At 48.3% G+C, this 17,793-nt stretch overlaps 6 protein-coding genes across 6 annotated transcripts; 3 read left to right on the top strand and 3 right to left on the bottom strand.

Moving 5' to 3' along the window:
- Positions 1 to 3,317: 3,317 nt before the first annotated feature.
- On the bottom strand, positions 3,318 to 5,744 carry FIESC28_03150 (uncharacterized protein; the record flags this gene model as incomplete). The annotated part of the gene is made up of 3 exons (XM_031157299.1): positions 3,318 to 4,629; positions 4,738 to 4,803; positions 4,849 to 5,744. The coding sequence occupies 3 exons, from the start codon at positions 5,742 to 5,744 to the stop codon at positions 3,318 to 3,320; spliced, it is 2,274 nt and encodes a 757-aa protein (XP_031018628.1).
- An 815-nt stretch (positions 5,745 to 6,559) lies between these two features.
- Positions 6,560 to 7,878, bottom strand: FIESC28_03149 (uncharacterized protein; the record flags this gene model as incomplete). The annotated part of the gene is made up of 2 exons (XM_031157298.1): positions 6,560 to 7,043; positions 7,103 to 7,878. The coding sequence occupies 2 exons, from the start codon at positions 7,876 to 7,878 to the stop codon at positions 6,560 to 6,562; spliced, it is 1,260 nt and encodes a 419-aa protein (XP_031018627.1).
- An 838-nt stretch (positions 7,879 to 8,716) lies between these two features.
- On the top strand, positions 8,717 to 9,458 carry FIESC28_03148 (uncharacterized protein; the record flags this gene model as incomplete). The annotated part of the gene is made up of 2 exons (XM_031157297.1): positions 8,717 to 8,965; positions 9,015 to 9,458. The coding sequence occupies 2 exons, from the start codon at positions 8,717 to 8,719 to the stop codon at positions 9,456 to 9,458; spliced, it is 693 nt and encodes a 230-aa protein (XP_031018626.1).
- A 59-nt stretch (positions 9,459 to 9,517) lies between these two features.
- Positions 9,518 to 10,777, bottom strand: FIESC28_03147 (uncharacterized protein; the record flags this gene model as incomplete). The annotated part of the gene is made up of 1 exon (XM_031157296.1): positions 9,518 to 10,777. The coding sequence occupies one exon, from the start codon at positions 10,775 to 10,777 to the stop codon at positions 9,518 to 9,520; it is 1,260 nt and encodes a 419-aa protein (XP_031018625.1).
- A 729-nt stretch (positions 10,778 to 11,506) lies between these two features.
- FIESC28_03146 (uncharacterized protein) lies at positions 11,507 to 13,896 on the top strand (the record flags this gene model as incomplete). Its single annotated transcript, XM_031157295.1, has 2 exons — positions 11,507 to 11,516; positions 11,582 to 13,896. The coding sequence occupies 2 exons, from the start codon at positions 11,507 to 11,509 to the stop codon at positions 13,894 to 13,896; spliced, it is 2,325 nt and encodes a 774-aa protein (XP_031018624.1).
- A 1,883-nt stretch (positions 13,897 to 15,779) lies between these two features.
- On the top strand, positions 15,780 to 16,898 carry FIESC28_03145 (uncharacterized protein; the record flags this gene model as incomplete). Its single annotated transcript, XM_031157294.1, has 1 exon — positions 15,780 to 16,898. One exon carries the CDS (start codon positions 15,780 to 15,782, stop codon positions 16,896 to 16,898), a length of 1,119 nt encoding a protein of 372 aa, XP_031018623.1.
- Between the last annotated feature and the right edge of the window lie 895 nt (positions 16,899 to 17,793).

Raw genomic sequence — 17,793 nt, 5'->3', positions numbered from 1 at the left:
CGTATGGGACACTGCACTGTACCTGAATTCTATGGGTAATCTCCTTGTAAATTGGAGCCTCTTAATCCTTGTTTCTTAGCCGCGGGTTCTTTGGTAGTCACACGGCTGATGAGCTTAATTATTCCTTTAGATTGCTTCACCGTGCATTCCGTAGCTGTAAGATAGCTTAGCCCATAGCTTCCTTTCTAACATGTTTTCTGGTCCCGGTGATGTTTCCTAGGAATGCCTCGCTGTCGATACCACCTAAAACAGTCAAGAGCCATTGCCCTTGTGGATATTTTTGAACAAAAAACAACTCAGCCAGCAAAGTCGTATTCAGGGGATTGTAATACCAGGATTAAAACTCGGGTTGGATCCTATCCAAGAGCCTTTGTGACAATCATTGATGAGCTCCATAACGCTATTTAGGGATCGTCCAATCGCAAACCCAGCAAGACTCCACCACTCAAGCTTCATCTGTCAGTTTCTTCAGAATAAGCAGGTTATAGAAGATGAGGTTGTCCGATCCCGGTCTTGAGCCTTGTTTATTGAGAAACAGCCGCGATTAATCAGGCAAGTGAGTCTGTCAACATGAGAAGAGCCAACTGGGCGAGCTCAATGACAGACATTTGTGCTCCAAAAATGCATTGATGTAGAGAAGCGCTTAGTGATATACCAATTAAAGCATAAATTCATGCTTGGCAGCGTAAAAAGAGTCACTTCAATCCCGGGCATCTCCCCTTTATGCCCGTCGTGTTGTCGATCATGAACGAATAAAGAGCTTGGCGTGACCAGAGCCTCTCCACCTGCAAACGGTCAAACATGCACTGGCCCATCAGCAGACTTTCTGATGGAGACGGAGAATATCTTGCTGTCACTATCAAGGCGTAATTGAATGGACAGTAACGGGAGGCCTTGGTAGGAGGCCTTTGAGGCGGACAGAAGTGGCGCTTAGAGCTGCACAGCCACACAGCCACATTTCGCTCAAGTCAGGTCAGTCGGCCAATTCCTTAACCTCGGATCGTGTTGAGCTGAGAAGATCGAGTCAAAATACGACATGAGCTCAACAAAAACTTCAACGATATGGTCATTCGACCCATTTTGACTCAGTCTTCGAGGCTTAGACTTTGTATCTTCTGACCTGGCAGTTGTCGTTGAAAAAGAGTTGTTCTCATCCCATTCTGGTAGCAAATATCGAATTGGCTGACCAATCAGATTTAGTTCTGGGGATTACAATCCTTCAGCTGCCACTTTATGCAGCCAGGGTCTGAGTATCGAAAAGCCAAGACCAACCAAGCCGAGTTGAGCCAAGACAAGCTGATTAAGTTTATGAAACCTCCAATTTTTCGTTGGAAGCCATATATCCGTAAACTCAGAGGAGATACGTCCGTCCAACTTGGTGGCACTGCTCAGCCTCAGTCGGTTGTTTCCATTAGGAGCCATTATAAGCGAAACACGCGGTGGCTTAAAAGTTATCTGTAATCATGTCAATCTAGCTTGAGAAATAGCGCACGTGGTATCGTGGTTCTTTCTGCCTCACATGTTACCAAGCAGCATCTTGAACTTTCGGTAAGGGCTTTGTTGCTTCGCCTCACCAGTTGGCCGAAAACGCATCCGAAATCCAATCCTACGATAAAACCCATTTGACCATCCGTAGCTTCCGGATCAGTGGCCAATGGGGTGTATACGGTGTCATATCATGCAGAAGCTGTACGACCTGCGGAGCACGATGAACTTGTACAGGTTTTGCACGTGGAAATCGTCATTACTCTATCAATGCATCGACATGAATGGCGTCAAGTTCACGGTACTAGATACCACTTGGCTTGTAATAATATCTTCTTAAAACCATGATAGTTTCGTATAAAACTACTTCAGGTAGTTAGCTGATCCTTAGGCTAAGGCATAATGATTATACCCGGATAGCCACAGTTCCGGACGAGCAATGCACAAACACTTCGCCTCCTATTGAAATTGGGTAGGATGCTTTTTCTCGTCTGATGGGGGCAGTAATAGCTTCTCTTAATATTTGCTTAGCAAAATGACTGGTTCGTAGTGGCCAGGTCCATTGTTCACAGTGGACAGAAGTAAATCCGGGAAAGGAGCCAAATACCGGAAGCATGTTTAACAAGCGCGACTTGACGTATTTCAAATTTCGAAAATTCGGAAATTAACTATTAAAATGGGAATGCTCGAAACAGAGAACAGATTCAACCTTACAAACACCGTTTGTATGGCCCGAAAGGCTGATTGCAGACGGGTTGTTATAGCGAACGGAGATTACCCTATAGTTCTGAGATCATGAAATTGGAGCTAACGCCCAAAGGCTGACAAGCCATATATCGACCAGGTAAGCAATATCCAACTTCCTAATCAATGTGCAACATGCCTATATGCTTCCTAAATGAGCTTATAGTCTCGGGTTGGTGGTGGGCTGTTTGTCATTTCTCACTAACACGATGGATTCGATCTCACTCTCACATAAGGGAACAGTACGCCCTGGTGCACCGCGAAAGAATCCCCTGAATCGATATTACATCAAAAATCTCCGCAGTGACATGCAATTCACAATCACAAACTCTGTACTGTAGACGAAACATGCCTTATCTTGATTGATCAACGTATTGTGTTTGACATTCGCAACACAGCCTCCCCCTCATCTAAAAGTTCCCTGCTTCCGTACGGCACAGCAGACTTTGTACTACCTCAATGATGAACTGCCAGGAAAGTCTTTTATCTGGCGATTATTACGGTCGTCTGTCAAAACGAAATGGCATGTAAGGTTTATCCCGCTTCCAACTCCACCACATCGTGGCTGTGTAAGTGCTCAGTCCCAATCGGGGAGTTGCTATCCTTCACTCGATCAGCAGATCCTCATATCATGAGGGGTTTATGTGCCGAATCTGGTGAGTATGTTGCATTTTGCTTTGTTCTGGTTACTTGTACGTTGCGCGAACTTGGTATTGACTGAAAAAGATTGACTTTGAAGAGACATAATGGAAAGTGCCATTGGAGCGAGATGGTTTGGTTGTTTATTCTTCCCACCCCGAGACTTGGATACCAACCTTCTTGGAAACCGTAACGGGTAACACGGAAGTTAAGATATTGAAAATTGGACATGGAGTCAGGCGATGCTCTGCACATTCTGCCCTGTAGCCTCCTCTACACAAACTAACCCCGTGCAATGGGCTCTCACAGAGTAACAAAGTTGAGCGAAAAGTGTACGGTGTGTATATAAAATAAAGAACTTTTGAACGCCCTAGTATAGCCATGGCGAGATTGCGGTGACTGCCCGACCAACTACCCCTTTTGACACTTTACTATCATCGAATGCTGCCTTATCGTCGTCCCAAATCCACCTTACGGACAGGAACCATATCCTCGGCACCATCCTGGTCCTTAATTGAGCCCCCGAGACCGAAGAATGGCGCAACACTGTGTCTCATTACGCCCTTCCAGAATCCAGACACAATTTCCTTGAGATCTCCTCCAGTCTGTTTGAAGTCGGGGAAAGCGTTCACCTCGAGTAAATAAGCAGTGCCCTGGGCATCCACTAGGAAATCCAGGCCGTAGACTTCGAAAGCATTGGGCATTGTCTGGAAATGAATTGGCATGGCCTTCGCGGCAGCTTCAAAGATCTCGCCAGTCACGTCGCAGATCTGACGGAAGATGTCATCTCGCATGTCGCTTGATAGAGGCAGATCCCAGAAGCGGCGAACAGTGTTCTCGTTTGGTGAATCCTGGAGACAAGTGTTGGTGAGGAAAGACTCGATATCCTCTGGTGCATCTGCAGGTGCAGTGTAAGGCTTGCCAGCGAAGAGCGCAAGCATGTGCTTGTAGACCCAGACATCAAGGCTTCCAGTGCACATCACATATGTGCGGATATGGAACTTGCGCTTTTCGCCATCAACCAGTAGAGGTGGGTGAATATACGGCTGCGCAACAAAGTGTCTCAAGTGAGAGGTTGTGATGTAATCTCCGTCGTCGTCCTTATCAGCGACCTCCTCTTCATCATCAGTGTCAGGCTGATCCTCCTCCCAGATATCGAAGATGTTCTGAAGTTCGTCCATCGTGCTGAAGAGTTTGATGCCCTGACCTCTGTCACTCATGCCTGGCTTCAGAATCCACCACTCCTTAGCGTTAGGGTCTGTCTGCTCCTCATTACGGTCCATGCTTTCTCGAAGATCAAAAGCCTCAACCAGGGCATCGTCCAGGAACTCGGCAAAGTCGACCTCGAAAGCTTCGCTGCGCTTGATGTGCTTCTTCAGAACAGATTCAGGGTGCTTTGCAACCCAGTGATCCACTGTGTTCGACAAGAAATGCTTTCGAATAAGGGCTTTTCGAATCATGTAGCTGTTGATCAGGGTTGTACGCTCATGGCTGGCAGCGTACTCAAAGTCGATAGTTTCGTACGAGGTGATCTGCAGAATGTTGTCCTCCGATGGGACAATCTTCGCAAGGGCTGGCTCATCAGATTCCGGTACTTCAGTGATTACGTTGAAAACTCCCTGAGGGAAAAGAGAGTTCAAGGCGTCAAGAATAAGTGGTTGAACGTAAGAATCTTCGTATGAGATGACGGCTTGGACCGAAGGGCCCTTTGGTCTCAATGCCAACTCTTGCTTGTTCTGGTTTGCCACTGAACCCGAATCCCTTTATAAAAAAGTAAGAATGTATCTATTGGTAGTCTTGGTAGAATACAGGCATCGTGCTTCTCTCCTAGCCCTGCCCGTCACATATCACTTGATCAAGGGTACTTACAGTTCAAGCTCTTTCTGGTTGAATTCTCCAGGACCATGCATAAAGTTGGCCTTGAGAGGGGTGATGCTGAACATGTCAGTAATGTTGGCTTGTTGCAATGAACAAACATACCTTGTCAGTCCCTCCTTGACGGTCCATCCATCGTTGCCAGGCTCGGACTCTTCTACGCTCTTGTACACATCTGTGAACTTTGGCGCCCACTTGAAGTGCTTGTGGGTATGCCCCTTGCGTGAACTTGGTCGAGCTGCATCATCCACCTCACCACCAACGCCTTCGCGTATCCTCTCCTCTTCCTCATTCTCATCTCCTGCCTCACCTTCAATCTCTTGGAAGCAACCACCTTCTCTCCAGTAGTTTTGCAGAACATTGGTCCAGATAGCCTTGTTATTTTCAAGGCCTTCTACCAGAGGAACGTTGACACTATAGAGATCGGCACTTCCGTCTGTAGGCCACTGCTTGTAAAGAGCATCAATAACCTTGACGCTGCGACGGCAAGCGGCCTCAATGATAACCGGGTCATGGTTCCTGGTAAAGAAGGCAAAGCTCAGAGCAATGGATTTCTTCTGGCAAACAGCAGCTTCCAGAGCGGCACCTAGCGTTCCCGAGCTGAGAGCAAACACGGCAGTTGTGTTTCTACCGTAGTTGGGTCCACTAACGACAAGATCGATAGGTCCTCGTTCCTGAAAGAAGTGGTGAAGACCAATTTGAACGCACGAAGCCGGAGTTCCATCGATCAAGATCCATTCTTCGACATCTCCTGAAGGAGAGGGTCGATGATGAGTGGAACCTGGAGAATCCTCACCGTGGACAACAGATGAAGGACGGTAGTACAGCGGCTTAAGAGTTTGACCAATCATGTGTGCCTTTCCAATCCATGACCTCTGTGTGTGAGGAAGACATACGGAAACAGTGTGGCCCGCCTGCTGAAGCTGCTGGATTAGACAGTGGACGTAAGGAGAAGAGTGTGGTGATGGCGGGCCATCATCATTGGTAACGAGGATATGCATCTTTAGCTGCGAAGAGAAGGCAGACGATTAGTATAAGCTGTCTCAAGTGTCAGTACAGTCTTTTCTGGATATAGAAAACAAAACAAAACAGAGAAGAGAAGAGAAATTCTACTCACTAGCAATCAATGCCTGTTATACAGAACCTTCGCAGAGTATTTGACGGATGGACGTTGGGCAGAAGGGAATCAATGAGGGGCATGCACGTGGGGCAGGAGCGCTAGGCAAGTAAGCACGTCACAGAATCACTTCCAATTGGCGATTAGAATGGGCAAGTACGGGCACAAGCGGAGAGGCAGAGGAACTCATGTTATTATCATGAACTTGTCTGATTTCTTTATTCGATCGACTCGATCATGAAAAAAAGGACTACCTAAAAACCGGGTCTCACAGAATCGAAGATGTGCCTAAGGAAAAATTCCTTAACAAATCAAACCAGACCAGACCAGACCAGCCGAGACCGAAACCCAAATAGAATAGAATAAACCGAACAGACTCGGGCTTGCTTTCCTCCTCTCTTCCACTGCTGAGTTGAGGTCCTCCAGGTATCAATCAACCAGCCAACCAATCAATCAATCAACACGTTGTCTTCCTATGCGATACATTCCGTCGTCCTTAGCAACTTGCTAATCCTTTTGACGCTCTAAATTCCATCCAACGCCGTGATAAAAGCCAGTACTAATTTCCATTATAAGGCGAAAGGTAAGGGGGACCCCCGTATGCAGAATTATGAATTGTCGTGGAACAGCCACTTGACTGTGATGCGAGAATGTGATAATCAAAAGCAAATGCAACATCTGTAAGCCGAAAGCGTTGACCTAAACGCGGCTACGCTTGGTCTCCCTAGTGTCAATGCTTTCTGCTGATCGTTTGCGTGACAGTGATTTGGGCACGCTTTCCTTTGTTCGTCGCCAAGAAGCAAAGGGGCTTCGCTTGCTGGGCGGCTTGATAGGCGTGCTCTCGTCTTCCAACTTGTTGGTAGATCGAGTCACTCGTCGAGTGGAGGGAGGTGAAGCTGGTGCAAATTTAGGCGCTTCAGGTGTAGATGCGCGCTCCTTCTTGGATACCGATGGTGTCGCTGGGCAAGCCGGTTCTTCCTCGTTTTCCTCAACGTCCGTAACGGCTTCTTCCTCTTCAATCTGCTCATCTGTCTTGACACTTTGGAAAAGGAGACAAGGTTTGATTGAAGCTCGTGTCAAAGGACGGCTGAGATGAGCTTCTGGGTCTTCTTCAACAGTTTCAAGCTCATCCAGATCTTCAGTCTCATGTTCAGACCACTTGCGGAAGAATCTCTTTCCACGGCTGTTTTGAATTAGCAATTGAATTTTTTGAAAGTGATTGAGTTTTGGCGCGGAACTTACAATGTGTACACCATACCATCCTTACGGTCGGCGAGCTCATCCACAGTCCTCAGACCCTCACCAGGAACCTTGACCTTGCGCCTGTCGTGACGTTTGCTAGGCGCAGCACGGGGTGCTTCGCTGTAGAAGGGGTTTTCTGAGCTGAGGAAAGGATTGTCTTCTCGCTCATCGCGAACAGGAACTCGATCCCGAGTATCAGTGAATATCTCAATGGGATCCTCGACCTCCTCCACAGCAAAGCTTTCCATCGAAATACCGCTGTACTTCTTAGCAGATCGCTTCTTAGGAGTTAAGGTTGCTTCATCGGCGTCAGAGCCGAAGAGGTTACGAGCAACTGATTTGATGTGGGCGGTTTTCTTCTCAGTGGGTGGCTTTTGAGGAGTTTTTGATGGTGTAGGAAGCATGCCAGCGGCACCGATGACGGAAGAGCCGGATCGCTCATGAGTACGACGGCTGGCGCCATCTCGAGAAGTTTCAGCTTGCATGTTTTCCGTTGCGCGGCGAACAAAATCGTTGGCGGGCATGCGCTTCTTATGCGTCATAGGAGAGGCGATAGAGGTGTTCGAATGCTTGGTAGACTTTTTGCTAGTTTGAGGTGATTGAGGTTGACGATTTGATGCGCCGGGTGATGGAGTCCTTGTTCGTTGTGATGAAATTCGTGCAGACTTGCGAGGTGAAAAGGGTTCCCAGTGGTCTTGGTAACCAAGGCGAGGAGTTGGCGGAGTGCGGATGCGGGATGGCGGTGGAGGAGTGGTAGAGCCGTGTGCGTCGGCCATCTTGACAGGTAGGCGGCAGTGCCAAAAACAATTGCGGCCTTAAGGAGATTGTTTGCTGTACTATGGAGTACTACCTTCAAGAGATTGTATCAACTTAAGACGTAAAGTGCGTCCTCGATGGCTGCCAGATCGACCCGAAAGGATTACGTCGAATTGAGGTTATGGGCTGACGTGATAAACAACGCAGTTGACTGGATGGATTGCAGTGATTAGCTGCAAAAGGGGTATAAAGTCTTGGATGATATGAATGAGAATCGACAGTGATGAAAGGCGCTTGCTAATAGTTGGAGATGGTAGATTTAGAGATGAATGTTTGTAGGGTAAGATGTTTACATTTGAATAACGAGAACAATCAAAACGAGTGAAGTGGCTGGGACAGACTCTACCCTGGAGCGTGCGCCAGCCTCCCAGCCTCCCTATTCTTGGTTGTGCGACAAGGTTTACCCACTAAAACGACAGGGCCGTTGCAACCTGAACGCGTCCGTCGGGTGAGCAACCCCGCCCGGACGCGTTGGCCACGCGACGGACAACAGCCAATTAACATGTCCTAACGAGCAATGAATTAAAGCGAAATATGGGGACAATAGAGTGCTGCCCCTCCACTCATGAATTAAACAATACAGTATCCATAGCTGTCGGTGTATGGCAACACATTGCTATCAAGTCAACAAGCGCCGGCCCTGACCCTGCATGCGCCACAGCATTTTCAACACGACTTTCGAAACCTGTGCTATCCGAAACATACGACCTTGCTGCGACCTTAGATCAGCGCTTCCAGCTGAGGCTATCTCCAACAGAAAGGGCCCCGCATCCACCTACATCCTAGCAGTCCGCCACCATGGCCGACGATACTACAGAATTTACAGAGTCGAACATTTGGGAATCCCCCTCACAGGAAGATGGCCCACCGACATCTCGTCCAAGAACTCCTAGAACCCCCAAGACCCCTAAGACACCGACACAAGAGCGCCCAGAGCCCATAGATCATGAAGCGGCACTGCGCAAGGAACTTGAAGGTGTTCGGAGTATAAATGAATCCATTGAAGGCGTCATCTCATCCCTGGAGCGCGCAGGTGGTAACATGAACGTATGTTTACCATACCAGGTGCCACTAAATATCTACTGACCACCGGCAGACCGTTTTGAGCACTGTTAACAACGCCTCTGTTCTCCTCAATACTTGGACCCGGATATTATCCCAGACCGAGCATAATCAGCGATTGATCTTAGACCCAGAATGGAAAGGTGCAACGGAAGACATGGCCGAGCAAGAAGCGGAAGCTATTCAAAGACAGCAGGCCGCTGAACGAAAAGCCGCGGAAGAAGAAGAAAGACGTGAGCAATTGCGACAGCGTCGTGAAGAAGAAGAGGAGAGACGAAGACTGGCAGCAGCTGCGCCCGCCCGAGGAACACGAGGAACTCGAACAACCCGGGGAGTTAGAGGCGCAACCCGGGCGCGAGGGACTGCAAGAGCTGGGAGCTCAACTGCCACATCTACAAGCAGAACGACGGGCATACCAAGTCGCGGAACCTCTAACATCGGCCGAGGGTTTGGTGCGCGTCGAGCTCGAGGGGCATAATGAGGCCAAGTCTGGACACTCACGTTTTAATGACATATACCCAATAGATCTTCTTATTATTACTTCTTCTTGAAAAAGTCACTCATCTTTTTCATGCCTGTGGTGTTGACTTTCTTGAGATTCCGGACGCCACGGCTCTCCAGCGATTTCTTCTTCTTTTCCTCCTCCATCTTTCTCTTCTTGACGAAAGCTTCGTCTTCCTCCTCATCCAACCCACGCTTGCGCGAGTAATCGATAGAGTGCGCAGCCATGGCTTCAGCGCGCAACTTGGCCAATTTAGCCAGGTAATCATCCAGGGGAGCGAAATCCACCAATTCCTCCTTCTTCAGAAGCTCCTCCAGCTGATTAGAAAGAGCCTGGGAAATATAACCCGAGCAGATGAAACTGAACGCAACTCGCAATCTCTGGAGAGACACAACATCGGCAGAAGCCTCAATGGCGCTGACTATGTTCTCTGTGGTAGTCTCTTCTGTTAAAGATGTGGCGGTCGTTGAGGCTTGGGAGACTTCGGTTTCTCCTGTGGCGGCCGTTGACTGAGAATCGTTGGAGTCTGAGGCAGGTGCCGGGGACTCTGTTTTCGTTATTGTTGTTTCTCTTGTTTCTCGCGTCTGTACAAGAATTGGTGCTTCAAGAGCCTTCTTCACAAACTTCTCCTCCAAAGTTGGAGCAAGTCCCCCCTCCTGCATCCTCTGCGCCTTCTCCAGTACAGCCTTGGCAAGCTTGCTCTCGTTTATTCTGAACATACTCTCGTCTCCTGCATCAACGGTGTCGCATATCGCGGCCATTCGGCTCTCGATGAGCTTTCGTGTCTTATTGCATCGCAAAATCTCTGATAGATGAGAAGACTCCTGTGGTAGCTTATCGAAATGGTCATCACTCGAGAGGAACAGTCGTTTGCCCTCCGAGCTTTTCGACTGGGTCTCGGCCAGTGCTGGGAGGACCAGGAATAGGGGATCGATCAACGTAGCCAGGTAGAGGTCCTGACCCATTGAAACCCCAACGTTGCTGGTACTATCTGTAGAGGTAGATTCTGGTGTAGTCTCGATCAACCAGCTGCGAGGTGTCGTCTTCGGTGTCGCGACTTTTGTGAATTCGTAGATGCCCGTTTCAGGGCACACCAGGTATCTCGCGGCTCGGCCATGTCTGGGGTGTGGAAGAGTGACAATACGCGCTTCGGATGAGGCCTTTGTAGGAAGTACAAAGACTTTAGAGGCGTTTTCAGCGCGAGGCGACAGATTAAATTTGGAGGTAGTAGTTTTGGGCTCTGAAGCTTTCGATTCTGCTGGAGCAGCAGCTTTAGTTGCTCTCGTTCTCGCCATTTTGACGCCGTTGTCTTTAATGAATTAATAAGTCCTATGAAGAAACAGTGGTATAGTAGAATGAATCAAACGGAAAATCGAGCAATAAGGAAGGATTGAAAGGAATGTTGTTGCTCTCCAAAGAAGACCAGGCTTGTGATAGCAGCAGTAGAGATCTAGATTAGGATCTAGGTACGGAGACTATTAGACGAATGGACCCATATTGAATTAAACACGCTCCAGGGACTGAAATTGAATTGAGACGCGTTCTGACGCGACAGTCCCATTGGTTGCAGGGGTGACGCCAGACCTTTGGCCTTAATTCTAGTGGACCCCACTTTTCCCAGTTAGAGGCTGGCGCCCGTCCGCCCAGGAACTTGAAGCACTAAGGTGAGTACGTAGTAGGTAGTACCCGACCCATGGCATGGCATGCGTTGGCTTGTGGATGCAAGCCCAGTCCGATCCAATCCAAGCCAATCCAAACCAGCACCGCTGAAAAGCAAACATTCCCTGCATCAACAGCCCAAAATCGATAGCTTTTCCGCCGGGCATATATTTTCTTTCACCAACGATAGTCCACAGATCCAGCTGGATGGCTGTCGCATCACTAAAACTCAACCTACCGCCCTGACCATCTGGGAATATGCTACAGGCTCATCGCATACTTACACCACCCAATTCTTCTTAGTGATCGCATAACACCGGGGCCGGCTTCTGAGCTATAACCTACCTACCGTCCTGGGTATCGTCATGGCTCCTGGTAAGACCACAATACTGGTCTCAAAGCTCTTTTATGCGACAATCTACTGACCATACTTGCCGCAGCCTCGCCAGCAAAACAAGGAAACGACTCCCAATGGCCCCCACGATCTCCGCATGAAGCTCTGCTTAGCACGCCGCGGGGACGGGAGCGATACCGACAGATGATGACTTCGCCCAGTCCTTCGCCGTCAAAAAGAGGTCGCAACTTACCTTCAATGAACCTTATGGCCGAGATCGAAAACGACGAGGACGACGAGGATGAGGAAACGCTGCAGTTGAAACTTCAAGAGATACAGGCACGGCTCAAGTTGAAGAAGCTACAGAGCGCCAAGTCGAAAAAGACGGACGATAATGTTGAAAATCTGCATGCGACGACCTCGGAACTTGCGATATCAACGCAACCTCCAAGCCGTTCACGGCGCGCGACAACTCCTACAAAGGCAGAGCTACCCGCACAACAAAACAATGTCCAAGTTCCTGCGTCGCCAGTACGAAGGATAAAAGAGCCCCAACTTCCGACCTCCCCCAGCAGAGTGTTACTAGGCATCGATAAAGGACTCAAGGCTCAGGATATTTCCTTGAAGCGTGCGCCTAGTTACAGAGACTCGCAAACAACGACTGATATTGGACAATCTGGTTATCTGCGGAGATCAAGGACTACCGGAAGCGCCAACTCCTCGGCTTCATTCGATAACGGCAGACCTCTGAGCTTCAACGAGCGGTTGGCATCTGTAAGGACAGACGAACTTGCAAGAGCTCAGCGGCAAAAGGACATACAAAAGTTAAGAACGAATGCTTTCGGAATCAGCCAGGATGAGATGGAACAATACAAAAAGAAAGCTGTCGAAATCCCAGACGAGCCAATCAAAACCCCGTCCTTTTCAAGAGAAGAGATCATGGGCAAACCCCAGCCTGTGGAGAGGCAACGAAGCTACACTGTTCCCAATGTCCAATCGCCCGGCATCAGTCGCCCAGCTACTTCGATGGCGCTAACGAGAAGGAAGAATACGCCCCCTGGGGAAGTAACCGATGAACAAGCAGCCGGCATAGAGCCATACTCGAGTTTCCACCTGTCCAAACGAATCCTGCCCCATAGTGTCCTTGCTCGACATGTTTCTGGTAAAAAGGCGTACATGATCAAAGATCTACTCAGAGACGTCAAAGCACCAGATTTTGCGCTACCGGATATTGAACAGGATATTGTGGTATTTGGCATTTTGGCCAAGAAATCTGAACCTCGTGCCCACAAGCCGACACAGAAAAACGGGAAGACGGAGGATCGGGGGAAATACATGGTCATGACTCTGGTTGATTTAGAATGGGAACTGGACCTTTTCCTCTTCAACTCGGGGTTCACAAGATATTGGAAACTCACTGAGGGTACCGTTATCGGAATTCTCAACCCTACACTCATGCCACCACCGCCTGGGCGACATGATACTGGCAAGTTCAGTCTGGTTATCAACTCGGACGATGATTCAATTCTTGAAATTGGAACAGCTCGCGATTTGGGAGGATGCCAATCAGTCAAGAAGGGCGGAGATATTTGTGGCACCTGGGTAAACAAAAAGCGAACCCAGTACTGTGAATTTCACTCGAACGAGGCCATCCGCAAACAGCGCTCTACGAGGTTGGAGGTCAACGGAAGCAGTTTTGGCACCAGAAAGAACAATTCTAGAGAAGTCTATCAATTTGGCGCTCAAAAGAAAGAAGAGGCCAAGAAATACGACTGGGAGACAAAAACGCACTGGTTTGCCTCACGTACGATGAGCACGGCAGACCTGATCGATGGCAAAGATCGAACGCCAAATGACCGAAAGGAGAGAGCAGAGCATGTGAAGCGAACTCTGGAGGCAAAGGAAAAGGAGCGTGAAATGATGAAGAAGCTTGGTCAAGTTGGTAATGCTGCGGGAAGAGAATATATGCGGCAAGCTGGTTCGCGGACTTCGAGGTTGCCTGCTTCCGCCTCGTCTATAGAGCCATCGCCAAGCCCAGCGAATATCGCGGACGAAGTTCTCAGGCCAGATGCAAAGTCACTTGGGCTACTAGGGAAGAGCAACATTCATCTGAGTCCTGTTAAACGAAAACGTCCTGACAGTTCTTCAGCTGGATCACAAGCTGGCTCGGCCACAAGTAGTGGACCGTCAGCTTTTGGTTGGGGAAGTAGTCTGAAAGACAAGCTTTCGAAGATGAAGGAAGGGGAGAAGTTACGCAAGGATGGGCAGCCGCCAGTGAGAAAAAAGACTCGCTTCGTTACCGACAAGGGCATTCGAGAAGCTGGGAGAGAAAGTCTCGGTAACGACCTGATCAGTAACGAGCTGGCGAAGCGGCGAATCACGCTCGACGATGACGATGACGACTTGGTTATTGTAAAATAAGGACATTTCCTTTCTTGGGCATCTATACGGCGTACTGGCAAGCATGAGGCTGTCGGTTTTGTTTTGGTTGGCGTTGCTAACATATGCTATTGGCATGGTTACGAATGAACGATTTTTGGTTAGAGTTATCTCTATATCGCTTGAATCAAGGCAAATCTTATTGATTGTATCGGCAGATATGACGATGTTTTCCAAAGTAACATTTCCTTGTTCCGATGAAAGGCGACGTCAGTAACATGTGATATACCCCCAATAGGGCTTTAAGTGAATGCAGCCGCCCCCATCAGAATCCGTTATACGGTATGAGGAGAGCTGGATGTAAGCGAGGATGATATGCGTGGTAACGTACAGTAACTTGGCGGCGCAGTGCATTGCATTTGTTGCAGGATATGCCTGCGTGAATATGAACGGAGTAAGAGACTTGCAGTTTTGGTCGATTTGATCCTTGCCTGCTCGGACAAAAGTAGCTTCCAGAAATCTGCGTCTCCGTGGATGTTTGGTGCTGCTATCAATATTCAGGTTTTGGACAAACGTCCATGACTGACGATCACTTATAAGTGCCAATGACCAAGACTCTTACCCCGATGCCTATTTATAAACAACCCTATTGATGTAGTATTATGCCGAGACAGTATCAAGTCTGAAAGCTGCACTGCATTGCTGAGTTGAGAGTAAACCATGGAAAGAGTTGAGGCACAGTTTATTGCGGATAGATCCTACCCGGCTATGGGCTTAACTTTATTTTGAGATGAAGACAAATTGGTTTTGAACTCAGATTCCAACGGCCCGTGCCATAAGAGCCATTGGTCTGGTTTTAATGAGGCAGTTAAGCTTGAGTCCTAACAGCTCACCAACTTTAAGCATATCTGATTTCTTATTTGCTCTTCCTAGTACCGTTAATTACCGAACGGTGACAGTCAATGGCTTTGTATACAATGATTCTCAAGGCATGATATTGAATGAGCTTGATTCTTCTGAGAACACATGACACATCACGACGTGCTTGAAGCTGACGGCTGAGTTAGAATTGACCAAGGAACGATGCTTATTTTGACCAACGTGGATGACGGCAACAATGCCACGAGTCTTTGGATGGTTACACGAGCATTTATTACGTTTAAAAAAGACGTTGATCCGTGATTCTCAAGAGATGTACGTCAGGTTATAGTAAATTGGAGGGCGGCCCCTCGGTTATAGGACTTGGTATGCATTGAATTCCGAGATCCAGGTTGACAGTCTACCTCCTTGCCTAACCGAGAGAGCGTATTTCTGCATCAATTGAGTCTGCTCTTGAATGATACTCTGTTGAGGCGCAGCATCATCTTAACAAGTCATGATTACTCGAGTCGGAGTGAATATACCGCAATCGAGAAGGCAAGTATTGAACTATACGACTCAGGCAAAGACTGGCCTCAAAGTACAAAGAAACCCCCACGGTCCAAATTCGTCAAGAGGCTTCTTAGACCCTGAGATACCCCGGATTTTCCTGCAGGAAGACCCCCAAGAGGCGACTCTCGTGAGCATTTCCCCTCATAACGAGATGCATACAAGCGGAGTATTTGGGCAACTCTACCAATCTTTGAGCTGCCCAATTCTCTGACCGGTCTGTCCGTCCTCTCGGAGTTGGCGGATTGAATCATTTGACTTGATTTTTGCCCCGCTGAAGGTTTTGTGAGTTATCGATTTTAGGGGGTTGCAATTGGTGTTGTAGGAGAGGATTGAGGATGATGATGCTCACGACAGTTGAGAGACTGACGAGTATAAATTCTGGTAACTTCCCTCAATATCCAAGTACAGTTCTTTGATTATATAATTATATCAATAACTCTCACAGAGTCTTTGCACCTTATACCCTCAACCCTATCACATATCATCAAGTCATCATGCCTCCTCATAGTGATGCTCCCTCATCAGCGAGGTCGTCTTTCGACAATCACTTATACAATCACAACCAATGGCACTCAAGTACTATGAATAGCAACTTCACATCAGCCAATGCCTCATCACCCGCCACCAGCGCTTCCACAGAAGATGATATCCAGACCTCACGTCCTCTTATTCCTGGCGTCTACGTCCCAACAATGTGTTTCTTCGACTCGGAAACAGAAGACGTCGACACCGCTACAATTGCCGCCCATGCTGTGAGACTTGCTCAGGCTGGTGTAACGGGAATTGCTACGCAGGGATCTAATGGAGAGGCTGTTCACCTCAGTCATTCGGAGCGGCAGCTGGTCACCGCCACTACAAGAGCCGCCCTGAATGACGGCGGCTTCTCGCATGTGCCCATCATCGTGGGATGCGGTAGCCAGAGCACGCGCGAGACCGTCGAATATTGCCGTGAGGCTTGGGAAGCTGGCGGTGACTATGCGCTGGTCCTACCTCCGTCCTACTATGCCACGTTATTTGGCCCGGCATCAGCAACCATCCTGGAGTATTTCACAAGAGTCGCAGACAAGTCTCCTATCCCCATAATCATATACAACTTTCCTGGCGCTGTGGATGGCATGGACATGTCCTCAGATACTATCATCACTCTCGCACAGCATCCTAATATTGTAGGCGTCAAGTTAACGTGCGGCAACACGGGCAAGCTCAACAGAGTAGCCGCAGCAACTCGCAAAGTCTCAAAGCATAACCCAACCCAGCCCGAGTTTCTCGTCTTGGCAGGCTCAGCTGATTTCCTCATTCCTTCTCTGGCTGGCGGAGGTCACGGTATCTTAGCAGGCTTGGCCAACATTGCTCCGAGGGCATGCATCAAGACTATGGAACTTTACTTGGAAGGACATGTTTCCGAAGCACAAAAGATGCAGGAAGTTGTCTCACAGGGCGACTGGACGGCGATTCAGGGCGGTGTGGTCGGTGTAAAGGCCGGACTACAGGCGTGGATGGGTTACGGAGGCTTTGCACGAAGTCCACTGCCAAGACCGGACACAGAGCAGGCGAGGCGGTGGAAAGAAGGGTTTAGAGACCTTGTGATGCTGGAGCAATCGCTCTCCTTGTAACTAACATGATTTAGCTCTGAGACGATGATCATGAGGGATATGAGAGAACAGTTACTGTCACACCAACGCAAAAAGAAGTGGAGGATATCTGGATCTTGGCATGAATACGGGGAGCTATGACAGTATCTAAAACAAAACGACGGACATACTATACTGCGCATAGGTGCCTAGGCCAGGTATGCACGTACGCACCGTAAATAAGCAGCGTGTTTATCCTCATCCTATGATAGCATCAAACAAAACAAAGTTCAAGCACTGTACAACAATGAATCCCGGGACCTGCATGAGCCGAGAGCTGTACTGTAAGCCACAGACATAGCCATGAGCTTGACGCCATAAGCCATAGTGTAATCACTTTAGCAGTATCCGTAGGGGTGTGGTCAGCATCCTCATCTTCATCCATTCATCCATCGGTCATATAATATTGCATGTACTGTAAATGCCATGGTTCACAAGGCGTGGCATTGTGCGCTGACTGCCTTTAGCGTGCGCCACATAAGTAAATAGCCATGGATGATATTCAACATCCATTGATATGGTGAGACATTTTGTGGACCAAGACTGTCTTGCTTTTATCCTCCGTTAGACGTAGACTAAAAGACATTGCGTTGTTAATGATGGCGTTTGATCAGTTTGTTTCTATTGTATCCAGTGTTGTGTAACATTCCGTGCACTTCTCTCTACCTGCGTGGGTCAACCATCCATGTTCCTGACAATCCTTTAATCAATTTTTGCCAAGACGATCTGCAGGAACCCAGAAATACTTTATTTGGTAACTGGAATGACGATCTTGCTGACTCTCTGGTCTATGATTGGAAAGTTTGATATTCCATCTTTTCATCATGATGAAATTGCAAGGGACGAAAAAGAGAAAACGGGCCGTTGGAGAGATCAG

Source organism: Fusarium coffeatum (genome assembly GCF_003316985.1).
Source record: "Fusarium coffeatum strain FIESC_28 chromosome Unknown BRIP53273_contig_67, whole genome shotgun sequence".
NCBI lineage: Eukaryota > Fungi > Ascomycota > Sordariomycetes > Hypocreales > Nectriaceae > Fusarium > Fusarium coffeatum.
This window is presented reverse-complemented; position numbering and strand designations above follow the sequence as displayed.